This window comes from Narcine bancroftii, chromosome 2 (assembly GCF_036971445.1).
Source record: "Narcine bancroftii isolate sNarBan1 chromosome 2, sNarBan1.hap1, whole genome shotgun sequence".
Classification (NCBI taxonomy): Eukaryota; Metazoa; Chordata; class Chondrichthyes; order Torpediniformes; family Narcinidae; genus Narcine; species Narcine bancroftii.
The window spans coordinates 9,438,633-9,456,929 of NC_091470.1; the positions used below are offsets into that span (position 1 = coordinate 9,438,633).

Sequence of the window (18,297 nt, forward strand, 5' to 3'; positions counted from 1 at the left end):
TTAAGAAGCCTTCAGTGCCAGAGTCTCTTTGGAAGCCCTTCTTGTCTTCAGCACCCTCTCAAATCCTAGCTCCAATATTTGGTTCCCATGAGCTAATCTTCAGCAGCCTATATGGGTTCTCCAATCGAAAGTCGCCCACAGCCTGTGTGGGTCCCTCAGCCACTGAGCCTCTCAGTTGGAGGTCTGCATTACTTGCTCCAGCTTCTAACACCATCCAGTACCTCTGTGTATGTGTGTGTATATCTATCTCCAGTGTTTATCCAATGATTCTCCCTCCTCAGGCCCTAAAATAGCTATTCCTATTGCTCAGGTGAATTCTGTTGCTGGTGGTTGACCGATCTAAGGGCCCTCTCTGAAGAGTCAGGGTGAAAGGGCATGAGAATACCATGCAGGGGAGAAAATGAATCAGACACACAATGTCAGTTAGTGTCACTATTTGTACAGAACTTTATTATAATGGAATAAAATCTGAAATCTGATTTAAACATTCTATTGAGGCTCTGAGATATGGTACAATGGTTTTACAGTTTACTTTGTGTATTGCTTTTGTAGGCCAAGGATACATATAATAACTAGCAAGCAAAACATCCTCTCCAGCCAGATGTTGAGTTGAACTAGCTCCACAGCCTCTGTAATGAAGTCAATAGTGCAGGACAAATGAATGAAGCCAGAAATGCTCTGAGTGGGAGAGGATCTCTTCACCATTGGTCAAGTGCAGTGACAGGGTTTGTAACATGACCTGGTGCTAATGAATACACTGCTTCTGTATTTAACAAACCAGGGCATTCCCCATTGCAAACATCTCCTCCTGCCCTCCACCCCCTCCCACTCCACTCAAGACTACTTATGTGAGGATACGTCAAGATCAGCCAAGTCTGCCCAGGCAAACACTCCCAGAGCCCATCTCCCACAAGTCAACAAGCAGGGAATAGTCATCAGGATCCCATGAATCCCCACAATTCTCACACACTGCAGGCAGCACATGGTGAAAAGACTCACTCACTGGGGCACCTTTCGTTCCTACACCTCAACCCCAGTGTGAGCTGGGAATTCAACCACTTCCCCTTACATCTTCTCTTCTGAAAAACAATCCCAGAATGTGGAGCCATACTGGCAAGCCCATCATTTATACAGGGAGGGGTTTGCCAAGCCTCTGCTCCTGGTCAGGAAAAGAACTCTCAAATCAGTTATCACCCTTTCCCTGGAGCACAGGATTGATCTCCAGAGTTGTCGCAACCCTCTTTAAAGGTTCCTTTAGAAGTTGTTTCTGCCACTCTTTCAGGCAACTTGATGACAGCAACTTGTAGGCTTCAAAGAATTAAGAATTCAATCCTGGTCCACTTCACCAAATCTCCCCAACTTTTGAATCCAAGGAGAACAACTCTAGATTCTCAGTTTGACATGAGTAGAGATTCGGATCTCCTGCTAACTCTCTTCAGAACACTTTCAAACATCAGAAGGCTCTTGGTCCAGCAAACTGGCAGTGTGTCAATGTACCTGGGCCCTGTGTTGATGAGGAAGAGAATTAATGCAGCACAATGCACACACATGCAGGAGAAACTCAGCAGGTCACGCAACATCCATAGGAAGTAAAGGATAACCAATGTTTCAGGCCTGGGCCCTTGGTCAGGTACAAAAACATGCATGTTCCTGAATAAAAAGATGGGGAGGAGAGAACATGCACAGAACATTACAGCACAGCACAGTACAGGCCCTTTGGCCCACGATTGTGTGTTGACATATATATACCATAAAAAAAACTAAACCCTCCTTTCATAACCCTCTATTTTTCTTACATCCATGTGCTTGTCTAAGAATCTCTTAAAAACCCTTATTGTTCCAGTCTCCACCACCACCCGATATCTCCCATAAGCTTTCCTCCCTTAATTTTGTGCAGAGAGGAGGAAGGAAGGGGAAGGGGAAGGAACATAGGCTAACAGGCAAGGGGTCAGAAGTAGATACAGATGGGAGGGTAGAAGAGAAAGCAGCTGAGAAGTGATGGGAGAGAGGACAGCTCTGTGAATGGAGATGAGAAAGAAGTTATGAGCTGGAGGACAGAGGAATGAGGCAGAGAGACTTGGGGGAGGGGGTTAACAGAAATTAGAGAAGTTGATGTTAATACTATCAAGTTGGAGAGTGCCCCAACAGAATATTTGTGGGTAGCCAGTACTGATGTGGCCATGGACAGACACATCAGTGGGGCAATGTGATGTGGAATGGAAGAGATTGGCTACTGGGAGGTCCTTGGTACTGCAGCGAATATAGTGGAAGATGAGCCAGTCCCAAAACATTGGTTATCTTTTACTTTCCCATGGATGCTGTGTGACCTGCTGGCATTCTCCAGTACTTTTGTGTATTGCACTCGACCCCAGCATCGCACTTTCCTGTTGAACTATTTCAGCATCTGGTTTTGCAAGAGGCACATTGTTAGAATAAAAAGGCCAGCTCTTACAGAAAAGCACCAATCAAATCTTTACAATCAAGTATTATCTGGTAATCAAGGTAAACCAGATGGAGCATTACTTTATGGAACCGAAGTAAACCATGTTAGTCTTCACCCCATTGGTCAGTGTTGTCACATGCTGGCCAGTAAAGTACTGAGCCAAACATTTCCACAATGCTGCAGGCCTCTCTGGGACAGGGGCTGCTACTGGTCAGTGTAGTGGGCCAGGGCAGCAAACAGTGATGGCACTCTGCTGCTCCCAAGCAGAGAGCAATGCCATCCAGCATAGACTAAGGTGCATCTGAGCGATGGCTTCCACATTCATGCCCGTTGACAGGATCTGTGTCGTTTGGTGGGGGATAAACTAGGACAACAATGTGGCAGTATTTGGGGCGTAGGAAGGGATAAAAGTCCTTGAAACATAATGGCTGCCAGATGTGGCTGGAATCCTTCGGCAGGGGCAAGCAGCTCGCTCTGGAGGGGCAGTGCAAGGGCTTGTCACACCTTCTTGGCATGGCTGAGTAGGTGGTGGGTGCTCAGGTCCTTCTTGAGCTTGAACTTGTCTCCACACAGGGTGCAAGTGTGGAGGTGCAGGTCCGTGTGGCGCTCCAGCAGCTGGCTGTCCCCAAACACCTGGAAGCAGACCTCACAGATGACCTCACCTTCCGACAGGTGCGAGACCATGTGGCGTAGGTGCTCCTGCTTGCGGTAGCTACCCTGGCCGCAGCTGGGGCAGACATAGCGGGCATCGCCCCGGTGCATGTCTAAATGCAGACGGAGCAGCCGCTCGCGGTGGAACTCCTTGCCGCAGATCTGGCAGGCGAACTCCTTCTCCTTGGTGTGGGTGGTGTGGTGCTCCCGCAGATGGCAGCGTTGGTAGAAGCCCTTGCCGCAGAGGTTGCAGATGTGCTTGCGCCGGGCGTTGCGCTCGGGCATGCCTTTGGACCCGGGTTGGCTGACCACACACTGCGAGACGTGCTCCACCCATGGCCTCTCCTGCTCAAAGGCCAGCAGGCACTGCGGGCAGCGGTAGGCAGCACCCCGGTGTCGGTACATGTGCTCCTCCAGCTGGCATTGCCTCTGGAAGGCGGTGCCACACACCGGGCAGGTGAACGGGCCAGGCTCTGGGGCAGCAGCGTCGGGCTCACCCGGTGCTAATGGCCAGGCCCCAGCTCCCAGGCAGCGCTCAGCGTGCTCCTGCAGTCGGCCACCCTTCACCAGGATGCGGCCGCACTTACCGCAGGCACACACGCTTTCCATGTGGTGGGCCACGTAGTGGTCGGTGCGCTCACTTTCGGGCAGGGCCGCGCCGCACAGCTCACAGGCTGGGCCCAGGGGGCTGTCACCATCCCCCGGCTCTGCCTTCAGGCCCAGCGCAGGGCCTTCATCCTCCTCATCCTCTTCCTCCTCCTCCTCCTCCGTCCAGCTGCCCGGATCCCGCTCTGTCTCCTGCTGGGCCGGCAAACGGCTGTAGAGGCTGCAGGCCGGTGATGCCTCCTTGCTGCCCAGTAGTTCGCCATCGTCTGGGACCTGCACCACGGTGATGTCCCCCAAGTCGGTGGCAGCCGTGTCCTCAGGCTCTGTTTTGACCCGTGGCAGGTCACCGGCCTCGTGGTCTGGCGGCGCAGCGGTTGGGCCTGCTCTGTCGTCCTTCTCACTTCCATCTCCTCCTTCCTGGGTGGCAGTCCCTACATGATCCTCAGGCTCTTCAGTCCTTGGCAGGGCCCGGCGGCTGTTGCAGGTGAGCGAGTGCTCGTCCAGCAGTCGCTCACAGCTGAAAACGAAGCCACAGCAGTCGCAGGTGTAGCGGCGGCCGAAGCGACGGTGCAGCCTCCCCTTCAGGCCCCCGCCACGGCCTTGCTTAAGGGGCGGACTGTTCGCTGGCCTCCGGGCCCCTCTCTCCTGGCTGAGTGGGCGGGCTGGGGCAGCGGCCTCTCTGGTGCCATTGACCTCGGGGCTGGCATCTCTCCTCGGCCTCTTCCTGGCCTCCCCCAAGTCTCCGTGCATCCGCACACCAAAGAGCATGGAGCCTTTGGCCTGGCCGAAGGGGGATACTGAAGCCTCCGCCTCCCGCAGCTCCTCCAGGCTCCTGGGCACATAGTAGAGCTGCAGAAAAGTCATGGCCGAGCGCAGCTCCTCGAAGTCGGAGGGGACGCCGACCAGGCGGCCGAGGTACATGAGTTGCAGGATGAGGTCGAAGCTCTCAGCGCTGACATGGGCCTGGCTCAGGCTGAGGTTGCCCGTCAACTGCTGCTGCCCGATGAACAGCATGCGGAAGTAGGAACTGCAGGCCGTCAGCACGGCACGGTGGGCGCGGAAGTAGATGTCGCCGATCACGATGCAGCAGTCGCACAGGAAACCCCACTCCCGTTGGCTGTTCAGCTGCTGCAGCACGTAGTCGCTGTGGCTAGGTCTCGGCATCCTCGGGTCTTCGCCTCCCCCGGCACTGGGCTCCTGCAAGGCAGGGACACGGCCATCAGCAGCTCAGCTACATCTGGGAGTTGTTAAGTAAAGGGCATCGTGTATGGGAGAGGAGCACCGGGATGGGTCCGTAGAGAGGGGGATCAGGACAGGTCATTGACTTGATTTGACATCCCCATTATGGGAGAAGCCAGAGAGTGGATGATTGTTTCTTAGTCTGGAGGCCTGTGATTAGTGGTGTATTCAAGGATCAGTGCTGGGACCCTTGTTGTTTGTCATCTATATCAATGATCTGGATGATAATGTGGTAAATTGGATCAGCAAGTTTGCAGATAACACTAAGATTGGATGTGTTGTGGACAGTGAGAAAGGTTTTCAAAGCTTGCAGAGGGATCTGGACCAGCTGGAAAAACAGGCTGAAAAATGGCAGATGGAATTTAATGCAGATGTGTGTGAGGTGTTGCAGTTTGAAAGGACAAACCAAGAAAGGACAAACATGGTAAACGGTCGGGCATGAGGAGTGTGGTAGAACAGAGGGACCTGGGAATCCAGATACGTAATTCCCTGAATATGGCATCACAGGTGGACAGGGTTGTAAAGAGAGCTTTTGGCATATTGGCCTTCATAAATCAGAGTATTGAGTACAGGAGTTGCGATGTTATGATGAAGTTGAACAAGATATTGAAGACCAAATTTGGAGTGTGCAGTTTTGTTCATCTAGCTACAGGAAAGATATCAGTAAGATACAAAGAGCGCAGAAAAGATTTACTGGGATGTTGCCTGGACTTCAGGACTGAGTTACAGGGAAAGGTTCAACAGTTTAGGAATTTATTCCCTGGAGTGTAGAAGAATGAGGGGAGATTTGATCGAGGTGTTTAAAATGATGAGGGGGAGAGACAGAGTAAATGTAGGTGGGCTTTTTCCACTGAGGGTGGGTGAGATAGAAACCAGAGGACATGGGTTAAGGGTGAAAGGGGAAATGTTTAGGAGGAACATGAGGGGGGGACTTCCCTCACAGAGAGGTGGGAGTGTGGAACGAGCAACCAGCTGGCATTGAAGATGATTTTGGACAGGTACATGGATAAGAGAGGTATGGAGGGCTATAGGTGCAGGTCAGCGGGACTAGGCATAAAAATGGTTTGCCACAGACTTGAAGGGGAAGGGCTGAAGGTGCCTGTTTCTGTGCTGTAGTGTTCTATGGTTGAGGGGCACCAGGACGGGTCCATGCAAAAGGGGGGTGGGGGGGGGGCACCAGGGCAAATTACCTGGACGCCTCCATACATGGAATTTTGGGGGCACCAGGATGGGTCTGTGTATGGAAAGTGGAGGAGTCTGGGCTTAATTCAGTCTCACAGTCAGCATGGTCGTAGTGAGCTGAAGGGTCTTTCTTTGTGCTGTACAGCTAATCATTTGGACAAATGAACTGCAGACATCTGTGGTGAGGGGAGGGAAACTTCAGCCACAGGACCCTAAAATAACAGAGATCTCTGCACTCAGCAGGTCAGATAACGTTTGAGGGAAGATACGTAGGGTCGATTTTCCAAGGCCCTTAGTCTGACCTTAAACTTTACTTCAGTTCTCTTCCAAGATCCAGACTGACATACCGAGTGCTTGCAGAGTTTGTCATTTTACTTTGGAGCCATTCGATACAGAGAAATACATCGCAGTTAAGGATCAACATTTAAAAGCCAGCTATAAAAATCTCTTAACAAAAACAGCTTTCAAATTTGCTTTAAAAAAAACACTAAATGTAAACCTTGAAGAACAAAGACACAGGCAGGCAGTGACTCAAATTTAAGAATAAAAAAGTGCAATTAAACTTGCCAAAGAGTTATAAAGAGATAAAATAAGCGATCCATCTTGTAAGAATGTGCTTTGGTAATTATGTTAATATGTTGGTTTCTTAGCTGGTCAGGATGGCTTGGGTTATGAGGAAAAATGGGATGGGCTGGATCTGCTTTCCCTGGAGCCAAGGAGGGGTGAGAGGTGACATGACAGAGGTTTATAATATATAGGAGCAGAAGTAGGCCATTCAGCCCACCGAGTCTACCCCGCTATTCCATCATGAGCTGATCCACTCAACCCACTCCCCTGCCTTCTCCCCATAACCTTTGATACCTATCAATCTTTGTCTTAAATACACCCAACGACTTGGCCTCTACAGCTGTCCATGGCAGTAAATTCCAGAGGTTCACCACTCTTAACCGAGAAATTCTCCTGCATCTGTTTTAAACAGGTGGCCTTCAATCCTGAAGTTGTGCCCTCTTTTCCTACACTCCCCTACCATGGGAAACAACTTTGCCACATCCACGCTGTCCAGGCTTTTCAACATTTGAAATGTTTTTATGAAGTTCCCCTCATTCTTCAAACTCCAAGGAGTGCAGTCCAAGAGCCATCAAGCATTCCTCATCTACTAATTCCTTCATTTCAGGAATCATTCTTGTGAATCTTCTTTGAACCCTCTCCAATGCCAGGACATCCTTTCTTAAATAAGGAGGCCAAAACTAGAACCATAGAAAACAGGCCATTCTAGTCTGTGCCGAAACATCATTCCGTTAGTCCCACTGACCTGCACCCATTCCTTAACCCTCCTGACCTCTCCCATCCATGTATCTATCCAATTTATTCTTAAAACTTAGGAGCCCGAATTTACCACATCAGATGGCAGCTTATTCCACAGTCCCACCACTCTGATTGAAGACAATTCCGCCAAACCCTTGTCTTGGTTATTACCATTGCTGCCGGTTTAGTTCGTAACATGTACTATCTGTATTCCCAGATCCCTTTGTTCCTCTGCACTCTTCAGTGCCCTACCATTTATTGTGTATGTCGTACCTTGGTTTGTCCTTCCAAAATGCAATACCTCACACTTGTCTGGATTAAATTCTATCTGCCATTTTCTGTCCCATTTTTCCAGCTGGTCCAGATCCCTCTGCAAGCTTTGAAAACCTTCCTCGCTGTCCACAACGCCTCCAATCTTAGTGAAATCCTCAAATTTATTAATCCAATTTACCACATAATTATCCAGATCATTGATATAGCCAACAAACAACTATCATCCCAGCACCAATCCCTGAAATGCACACTAATCACAGGCCTCCAGTCTGAGCAATCATCCATTACAGGTACACAATCCTTTATCCGGACATTTAAAATCCGGAAAGCTCCAAAAACTGGCAAGTGGGGAGAGAGACAGCAGCACGAGCCGGGCAGGAGAGAGACTGGCAGCGTGAGCCAGGCAGGCGTGGAGGGTGGAGGGGGGGGGGGGGGGAGAGAGACAACAGCATGACTGGAAGGGGGTGGGGGTTGATACGGCAGCACAGTTCGGGTGGGCTTAAATCTGGCTTTCCGAAATCCGGAAAAACCCAAAATTCGGAACACACTGTCCCTTAAGGGTTCTGGATAAAGGATTGTATACATGTACCACTCTGTCTTCTCCCATTCAACCAATCCAGTTTACAATCTCTCCATGGATACCTAGTGTCTGAACCTTCTGAACTAACTTGTTATTTGTATACAGCACTTTTTTTAAAAAACCTGATTAGTTGCTAATTTGTATTTTACTTGGCTCAATTACAGTAAAGTTTAATCTAATCTAAAAAAACATCCCAACTGAAACCTGTTCAAAACCCATACTAAAGTCCATTTAGATAACATCCATAGCCTTTCTCCTTCATCTATTTTTTTGGTAACCTCCTCAAAAAACTCTATAGGATTTGTTAAACACGACTTACCATGCACAAATCCATGCTAACCATCCTTAATCATCCCTTGGCTGATTACTTGTAAATATGATCTCTTGGAACACCCTCCAATAATTTAACTACTATTGGCGTCAGGCTCACTGGCCTGTAATTTCCCGGTTTACTTTTGGAGCCTTTTTTAAACAACAAAACAACATGAGCTACCCTCCAATTCTCCAGTATCTCACCCATGGCTAAGGACATTTTAAATATTTCTGCAATTTCTACACTAGTCTGGAAATATCATGGTCAAGGAATATCAAGGTCAAGGAAATATCATGTCAGGCCAGGGGGATTTATCTACCTTTATTTGCTGTAAGACGGCAAGCACCCCTTCCTCTTTAATCTTTTGTATGTTCCATGATACTACTGCTTGTTCCCTTCCTCCTCATACTCTATGCCAGTTTCCTGAGTAAAACTGAAGCTAAAAAACTGTTTAAGATCTCCCTCATCTTATGAGGCTCCACATATAGACAGCCACTCAGATCTTCTTGGGAACCAATTTTGTCTTTTTACTCTTAACATACTTGTAGAAACCCTTCAGGTTTACCATCACATTATCTGCCAAAGAAACCTCATGTCTTCTTTTTGCCCTCCAGATTTCCTTAAGTATTTTCTTACATTTTCTATACTCTTCTGGTACCTCATTTGCTTCTTGTTGCCTAGACCTGCTATACATCTCTTCCTTCTTCTTAACCAAATTGCCAATATCCCTTGAAAACCAAGGTTCCCTCTGCCTGTTAGCTTTGCCTTTAATCCTGACAGGAACGTGCAAACTCTACACTCTCAAAATTTCAATTTTTAAGGCCTTCCACTTATTGAACACATCCTTGCCAGAAAACAACCTATCCCAATTCACTGTTCTCAATCCTTTCTCATTTCCACAAAATTGGCCTTTCTCCAATTTAGAATTTAAAGTCGAGGACCAGACCTATCCTTATCCGTAATTAACTTGAAACTAATGACATTCTGGTCATTGGATCCAAAATATTTGCCTACACATTCATCTGTCACCTGACCTGTCTGGTTCCCTAACAGGAGATCAAGTATTGCATCCACTCTCATTGGTACCTCTATATATTGATTTAGCAAACTTTCCTGAAAACATACTCTGTACTCCAAGTTTATATAATTAGGACAGCCAATATCTCTTTCCCCTGTCTAAAGACCAGAGATTTAAGATGAGAAGAATAAGATTTAAAGGCAATCTGAGAGGTAACTATTTCCACACAAAGAGCAGATGCCAGAGGACATAGGAACAGGAATAATGGTTAGGACGCAAAGAATTTCTGGAGGAAGTCAGCAGGTCAGACAGCATCTATGGATAGAAATGGTCAGTTAATATTTTGTTGTTTGTCTCAAGGATCCAGAGTAAAATGTTGACTGATCATTCTACCCATAGATGCTGTCTGACCTGCTGAGTTCATAGAATATTCCTGCACAGTATAAGTCCTTCAGCCCACAATGTTATGCTGAACTATATAAACTTACTCCACAATACTCTTCTCTTTCTCACACTCATAACCCTGTATTTATTTTACATCTATAGACTCTTTTCAGTCTTTTAAATGCTGCTTTTGTACCAGCCTCCACCACCTCCCCTAGCATGCATTCCAGACACCCACCAGCCTCTGTGTAAGAAGGGCAACATGGTCAGCATAGCAGTCAATGTAACGCTATTACAGCACCAGCGACCCAGGTTCAAATCCAGCGCAGTCTGTAAGGTGTTTGTACATTTTCCCGTGGGTTTCTTCCAGGTGCTCTGGTTTCCTCCTATCCTCCAAAAATGTACAGGGTTTATAGATTAACTGGTGTATTTTGGTGGCACAGGCTCATGGGCTAGAAGGGCCTGTTACCTTTCTGTAACTCTAAATAAAATTTAAAACTTACCTCTGACATCTCTCCTCCAATTCTTTGTCTGCAGCAACTGCAGGCTTTGTGTTTCAATGGTTAAGAGGCGCCTGGACAGGTACATGAATGAGCAATGGGAGATATGGAATTAATTTAGGCAAGAGGGATTAGTATAGGTGGGCACAATGGTCATCTGTATGACTCAAAGATACAAGGTGAGGTTCTCAGCTTCTGAAGAACAGTTGGCAGCAGGGAGAGGCCATCCAGCCTCTCCACCCTGGCCTATCACTCTTATTGTGGCTGATCTACTATCACCTCATGTCCACACTCCTCCCTATACCCAGTAACTCTTCACCCCCATGGATTTTGGGAGCAAGAGGAGGCTGGTTAGTCCAACTTGCCCTACAGTCTTTCACCCTGATTTTGCATTGGCTCCTTTTATTGGAGCATTTAGCCCAGTACACAAGTAACTGGCCATTCAGGCCTGCTGTGCTATCAACATGATCATGACTGATTTTCACTCCTGCCTGTCTGTGGTAACCTTTTAGCCCCTCCTGTTTCCACTGAGGGTAGGTGAGATACAAAACATTACAACACACTATAGGTCCTTTGGCCCATGATTTCATGCCAACCCATATATACCTACCAAAATAAAATGAAAAACTACATCCCTACCTCATAACCTTCTCTTTTTCTTTCATCCATATGCCCGTCTAAGAGTCTCTTAAATGCCCCTATTGTTCCAGTCTCCACCACCATCCCCAGCAAGGCATTCCAAGCACCCACAACTCTTGTGTAAAACAAAATCTTACCCCTGATGTCTCCCCTAAATTTTCTTCCCTCTAGTGTTTGCTACTCCTGCCCTGAAAAAAAGGTACTGGCTGTCCACCTTATCTATGCCTTAGAATCCTGTAGATCACTGTTAAGTCACAAGATCACAAGATAAAGGAACAGAAGCAGGCCATTAGGCCCATCGAATCTGTTCCATGACTCTACATTAAGCTGAACTATGCTCACACCTAGTTCCAATTTCCAGCCTTTTCCCCATATCCCTAAATACCCTTACTAATTAGATAATTATCTATTTCCTGTTTAAATTCTCCCATTGATCTGGCCTCCACCTCTGTATGTGGCAGTGAGTTCCACAGATCCACAACCCTCTGACTAAAGACTTCCTCATCTCTGTTTTAAATGGATAATTTCTAATTTTAACACTGTGACCCCTTGTCCTTGATTCACCCATTAAGGGAAAGATCTTATCTACATCTATTCTTGTCAAAACATTTCAAAATTCAAAATGTCTCTATGAGGTCCTCTTTACTCTTTACTCCAATGAATACAATCCAAGAGCCAAGCGTTCCTCATACATTAGCCGTTGCATTCCAGGAATCATCCTAGTAAATCTCTGCACCCTCTCCAACACATCACATCCTTTCGAAGATAGGGAGCCCAAAACTGCACACAGTACTCCAAATGAGGTCTCACCAGTGCCCCAGAGAGCCTCATCATCACCTCTTTCCTCTTGTACACTATTCACTACCAATCCTACCTGGTCATTAACTTTCAGGTTTCCCTGCTCGAGGACGCCCAGGTCCCTTTGCACTTCCACAGTTTAAATTTTCTCCCCATCCAAATAGTATTCTGCCTGTTTATTTCCACTGAAAATGTAGAATCATAAATTTCTCAACATTGTATCTCATCTGCCATATTTTTGCCCATTCTCCTAATCTGTCTATATCCTTCTGCAACTTTACGATTTCTTCAACACTTCCTGCTCTGCCACTTATCCTGGTGTCATTGCAAATCTGGCCATAAAACCATTCATTCCATAATCCAAATCATTAATATAAATTGTACACAGCAGTGGCCCCAAGACCGAACCCTGCAGAATACCGCTTGTTACAGGCAGCCATCCTGAACAGGATCCCTTAATTTCAACTCTTTGCTTCCTGCTGAGCCAATTTTCTATCCAGTCTAATATCATTCCTGGTATTCCATGGGCCCCCATCTTATTTAGCAGCGTAACATGTGGCACCTTATCAAAAACCACCTCTCATCCTTCTTCACTCCAAAGAGAAAAGCCCTAGCTCTGCTAACCTTGTCTCAGAAGACATATTTTCCAATCCATGCAACATCCTGGTAAATCTTGTCCACACCCACCCCCTCCCCCATAGTTTCCACATCCTTCCTGTAAGGTGACCAGAACTGAATACAATATTCTAAGTGTGGTCTCAGCAGAAATTTATAAAATTGTGACACCTGAACTCAATCCCCAAACTATGAAACCCAGTAACCTATAGGCCTTCTTAATTGACCTATAACCTATGCAGCAACCTTGAGAGGTCAAACTGAAGGCAGAGTACATGATTAATGGTAGAACACTTTTCAGTATGAATGAACAGAGGGACCTTGTCAAATGCCTTACTAAAATCTATATACACTACATCTTCCGCCCTACCTTAATTAGTTTCTTTATATTATTTCACAATTTCTTTCATTACTTCAAGGGTTAAGGGTGAAAGGTGAAAAGTTTACAGGAAATTCTTCACACAGAGTGTAGTGTGGAACGAATTGCCAGCTGAAGAAGTGAATGTGAGCTCAATTTTAACACAAGAAAAATTTGGACAGATACATTGATGGGAGGGATATGGAGGGATATGGTCTGGGTGCAGGTCAGTGGAACTAGGCAGAATAGTAGTTTGGCATAGACTAGAAGGGCTGAAGGGCCTGTTTCTGTGCTGTTATGTTCAATAGTTCTAAGAATCTATTTAAAATACATACTCAAAGTTTAAAGTGAGAAAGGAAATATTTAAAGGAGATACGAGGGGCATTTCAGCAAGAACCTATGCAGAGTGGTGAATCTGCGGACCTCCACCCAAGGAGTAGTAGAGATTGCCTCATTAAAAATATTTAAGACTTAGATGGTCAGATTTGTATCATAGGGTTATGAGAAACAGGCAGGAAGGTGGAGCTGAGTCTGTAGCCAGATCAGCCATGAGCTTATTGAATGGCGCTGCTGGCCCAACAGGCTGAATGGCCGATTCCTGCTTCTTGTGTTCTTTTGCAGTCTCGTCCAAGGCACCAGGTTCTTGCCAAACAAAGGTCACTAAGTTTCTGGATACCAGGGGAATCGAGAGGTGCAGATATCATGCAGGAAATGGTGCCAAGGTGGAAGATCATTGACAGGATGAGGGGAAGGGTGGGCTAGAATGGATCAGATTGCCTCCGCACCTCATGCTTTCCTATAGAAACCTAGGGAGAAAGAGTTCAAATCTTTTATCAGTCGATCAGATGCAGGCCATTCAGCTTATCAAGTCTGCCTACCATTCTGTAATTGCTGATTTGCGGTCCTTTTCCACCCCATTCTCCTGCTCTAATCCAGAAACTATCTACCTACATCTTAAATATCCCTAATAATGGTCTCCACAGCTGTCCATGGCAACGAACTGTACAGATTCACCACCTCTGAGTAAAGAAATTCCTCCTTTATCTCTGTTTGTATTTGAGGTTGTGGCCTCTGGTCTTAGCCTCCCCACCATTATAAATATCCTCTCCACCTCTATAGTATCTAGGCCTTTCAGTATTCGATAAGTATCAATAAAATCTCCCATCAACTTTCTAAACTCCAACAAGTACACTCCCATATCTCATATGACAACCCTTTCATTCCAGAAATTATTCTCATGAACTTCCTCTGGACCCTATCTATTGCCAAAACATCCTTCCTTAGAAAAGGAGCCCAAAACTGCTTATTGAAGGCCTATGACCAGTGGTGTGCCTCAGGGGTTGGTGCTGAGCCCACTGTTGTTAAAAATCATTAATATAAATAACAATGTCACTGAACGATTAGTAAATTTGCAGACGACTTCAAAATAAGTGGTGTAGCATACAGTGGGAAGGATTCCCTAAGTTTACAACAGGCCTGGATGAACTAGGAAAGTGGGCCAAGATGGCTCAGCAACAGCCACGAAGGGTTGCAGACCTTAGGGAGCAGCTGACTGGCAAAGGGCAACAGAAAAAGGGAAGAACTACTCCTGTTAAGAAGGAAAAGCAGAGGAGATGACCCTATAGGACTGCAACCACAGTGCTGAAACAGCAAAGGGCTCAGCGGCTGAGGGACCCACACAGTCTGCAGACGACTTGCAGATGGAGGATCCACATGGGCTGTGGGCTGCTGGAGACTGGCTCATGGGAACCAGGTATTGGAGCCAGTATTTGAGAGCGTGCTGAGGGAAAGAAGGGCTCCTGAAGGACCTCGAGAGCTGAAGGATTCCTGATTGTGTCAGAGATTTGGATCTGGAGCTCAGGTGGGCAATGAATCGAACAGGTCTCTGTGGGGCTGGAGAAGCTATAGGAGTGCGGAGGCGAATCCACATATAGTCCATGAACCTGAAGGGACTCTCTTGCTTCTCTTTCTCTCTTACCATAAGGGGAACTGGCTGACACAAATGTGACTCCTTGTCTACCTTACAGCAGGCAGAAGGCAATTTTGTGTAATATTACATGTTCTATACTTTATGTGAAAATAAAGGAATCTTGAGTATGCTGTATGGCTCTGCAAATTTCCCTCTGCTTTCCTTAACTAGTTCTCTCTGGGACCTCATCTCTTCCATAAAGTGTGGCCTATCTTTGATGACAAAGTGCCCAAGGAAGTGCCATGTTTCACAGCTGTACATGAATTGCTTCCCATGTTTCAGCTCTACGCCTTCACGGAGTTCAGCTATTCTGAGGGACAAGCTGCCTCCATGACCATTTCACCTCAGTGGGTATGCCCACCTCCCAAACAGGTTCCTCTCCAATGCCTGAATGCTCCATCAGCACCTCACAAGCCCATAACCTCCACCACTGAGGGCAGCAGATGGAGGAGGACATCCACAGGTTCCCCTCCCAGTCCCACACCATCCTGACAAGGAAATCCATTTCTGGTCCTTTGTCCCCACTGGGTGTCATCTCCTACAAATCCTTCCCCTCTCCAGCTGTGAGGGCACCTGGAGAAAAGGCAGCCTGTGGAGTGAATGCTCCGTGGTGCACATGACAAGTGACATCTGCACTAAAGCAGCTCATTACTGTAACCAGTCTCCCCACCACCAGTGCACTGTGGCTGCAGCATACACCATCCTCTGCACCTCCTCCAACTGCACCTACCAAACTTGTGACCTTGACTGCCCTGAAAGTCAAGGAGTCGTCAGCGAAGGAGAATGCTGGATTAGTGTAGCTGGGTCAAGTGGTCAGCATGAATGTGATGGGATGAAGGGCCTCTTCCCATGCTGGATAACACCGCAGCAACGTGACTGGGAAACTAATCACTGCCCTTTATTGTGACCAACTCGAAGCCTTGGATCAACCATCCCATCAGCACTGTGGCGGCACCTTCATCAGCTGCGCGAGGGCAGTTTCGCCAGGAGGATTGTAGCCACTCACCACTCCACGCCCCCCCCCCCCACCAAGGCCCAATGAGGGATGGACAATAACAATGCTGCCAACAACATCCACAACCTCTGTATCGACCCATCAAACTCAAGCTCTGTCATCACAACACAGAACAGGAAAACAGACCCTTCAGCCCATCGAGTTCGTGTCACTGAGTATCAGTCACTGATCCTATTGTATTCTTCCACATTCTCATCAACTCCCCACAGATTTTATCCCTCACCCACACACTCGCAGTAATTTGCAGCAAGGTATTGGTGGAAACTGTATCTCTTGTGGGCAACCCACGTGCTCCCAGGGAGAGCGCGCAAATTCCATGCAGACAGCACCCAAGATGGGGATTGAACCTGGGTCTCGGAGACTGTGAATTAACCACTCTAATGGGTGGGCCATACTGTGCTGGCCCAGCCTCATGGAACACTACAGCACATTACGGCACTTTGGCCTCGATGTTGTGCCTACCTATATATTCTGACCAAAAAAAATATTAAACCCTTCCTACCTCGTAACCCTCTGGTTTTCTTTCATCCATATGTCGGTCCCTTCAATGCCTCTATTGATCCACCTCAACCACCATCACCCCTGGCAAGGCATTCCAAGCATCGCAACTCTGTTACAAAAAAACTTAACCCGGATGTCTCCCCTAAATTTTCTTCCCTTCACTTTGTTCAGATGTCCTCTTGAGTTTGCTACTCCTGGCCTGGAAAAAAAGGTGCTGTCTGTCCACCTTATCTATCCCTCTTAGAATCTTGTAGGCCTCTCATCCTTCTTCACTCCCAAGAGAAAAGTCCTAGCTCTGCTAACCTTACCTCACAAGATATATTTTCCAATCCAAGCAACATCCTAGTAAATTTCTTCTGCACCCTCTCCATATCTTTCCTGCAATGAAGTGTCCAGAATTGAACAGAATGCTCCAAGTGTGGTCGCACCAGAGATTTGTAGAATTGCAACCTGATCTCTCCTTCTGAGAACAAGCATGTTTAAGGCCAGGGACCAGGATCTTTACCAGAAGCCAGGTATGACCTGAGGAAGGCCACTTCTGAAGCAAAGTGGCATTTCCAGAGGAAGCTAGAGACAGATACAAGCCAGCTGCGGCAGGGAGTGCAAGCCATTAGAGCCTACAAAGCGAGGGGGAACACTATAGATGGCTGTGATGCTTCATTATCCAATAAGCTGGACATGTCCACTTTGAGAAGAACAAAACAGTGCCTACTAGAATCCCTGATAAAACTAAGCCCCCTGACTAATGAAGCCAAAGGTCCCATATGCCTTCTTAACCATCCTATCAACTTGCGCAGAGACCTTGCAAGATGTATGGATTTGGACCCCAAGATCCCTAGGTCGTTACCAACCATTAACCCTGTCCTCAGCCTTGTATCCATCACCTCACACTGATCTGGACTGAGCAATGCCACCTCCCAGAATTTCCCCACCAGGCAGCAGGTGCACAGGAACCAGGTGGCTGGAGTTGAGTGGGACACCTCTGGGCAACGGTGTTCCCAGCACATGGTTCTAGTGGGTGCCAGACCAGAGGCCAATGCACATGGATCCCTCAATCTAGTCTCTGCAACCCTTCCGAGAAGCCCCGAACCCTGCTTTCACCCCCCCCCCCCCCGCCTCCCCAGGAGAAGCCCACGCCAACTAATGCCCCCCTGTTTATGCCATTCACCCGGGATAGAGTTCGGACACAGACGCAGCGAGGAGGGCAGCTTCCTCAGGGTCAGAGACCCGGAGTTCGACCCCCATCTCCAGCCGTCTGAGACGTGGAAGCGGCGGCTGCCTTCAACTGCAACGTCCCCACCCGCTTGCATTGTCTCAAGTCCCGAGGCCGATTGCAGCCCCATCCCCGCTCCCGGTCCCGCTCCCTCCGCAGACAGGAGCGCGATCCCCGGCTGCGCCCACCTGAACTGCGTGCGATCCCCGTGCCGGTGCCGGAGCCGTGCAGTGTCCCGGGCGAAGAGCAACCTTCCCTTGGGCCAGCGCCTCGACTCAACACATCACAGGAAATGAGCTGCTGTCTCAGCCCCTTAAAGGGGAAATGTACTGCAGGGAGTCAGAGAGGCTGCCACACACCGCCAGGCAGGATCCCACTGGCCCTTCCTCACCCCACAGCCCACAGCATGCTCTCTTTCTGGTGTTTACCTCATTCTTTCCTTCAATTACAAGTGTGAGGTGTTGCATTTCAGAATCAGCATTTATTGTCATGAACAAGTCATGAAATTCGATGTTTGGCAGCAGCTTCACAGGGCAAACATTCATATATAACCATCTTACAACCTTACTATCAAAAGAAAAATAATCGAGCGTGAAAAGTGAGGCAGTGCCTTTGGTTCATTGATCACTCAGGAATCGGATGGCAGAGGGGAAGAAGCTGTCCTTGTGCCGCGGAGTGCTCGTCTTTTAGGCTCC

The 18,297-nt window shown here is 47.6% G+C and overlaps 1 protein-coding gene across 2 annotated transcripts; it reads right to left on the minus strand.

Annotated features, from left to right (window-relative positions):
* Positions 1-423: 423 nt before the first annotated feature.
* On the minus strand, positions 424-17,923 carry zbtb1 (zinc finger and BTB domain containing 1). Of its 2 annotated transcripts, XM_069915769.1 has the most exons (3): positions 17,791-17,923; positions 6,424-10,568; positions 424-4,897 (listed from the first exon to the last, which is right to left on the minus strand). In XM_069915769.1, exon 3 carries the CDS (start codon positions 4,862-4,864, stop codon positions 2,942-2,944), a length of 1,923 nt encoding a protein of 640 aa, XP_069771870.1. In that variant the 5' UTR covers positions 4,865-4,897; positions 6,424-10,568; positions 17,791-17,923; the 3' UTR covers positions 424-2,941. The 2 variants fall into 2 exon arrangements, with proteins under 2 accessions (XP_069771870.1, XP_069771869.1); XM_069915768.1 differs by lacking the exon at positions 6,424-10,568.
* Positions 17,924-18,297: the final 374 nt, after the last annotated feature.

Excerpts from the sequence above, each read along its gene's own strand:
- zbtb1 (XM_069915768.1), bottom strand. The coding sequence starts at position 4,864 with ATGCCGAGACCTAGCCACAGCGACTACGTGCTGCAGCAGCTGAACAGC.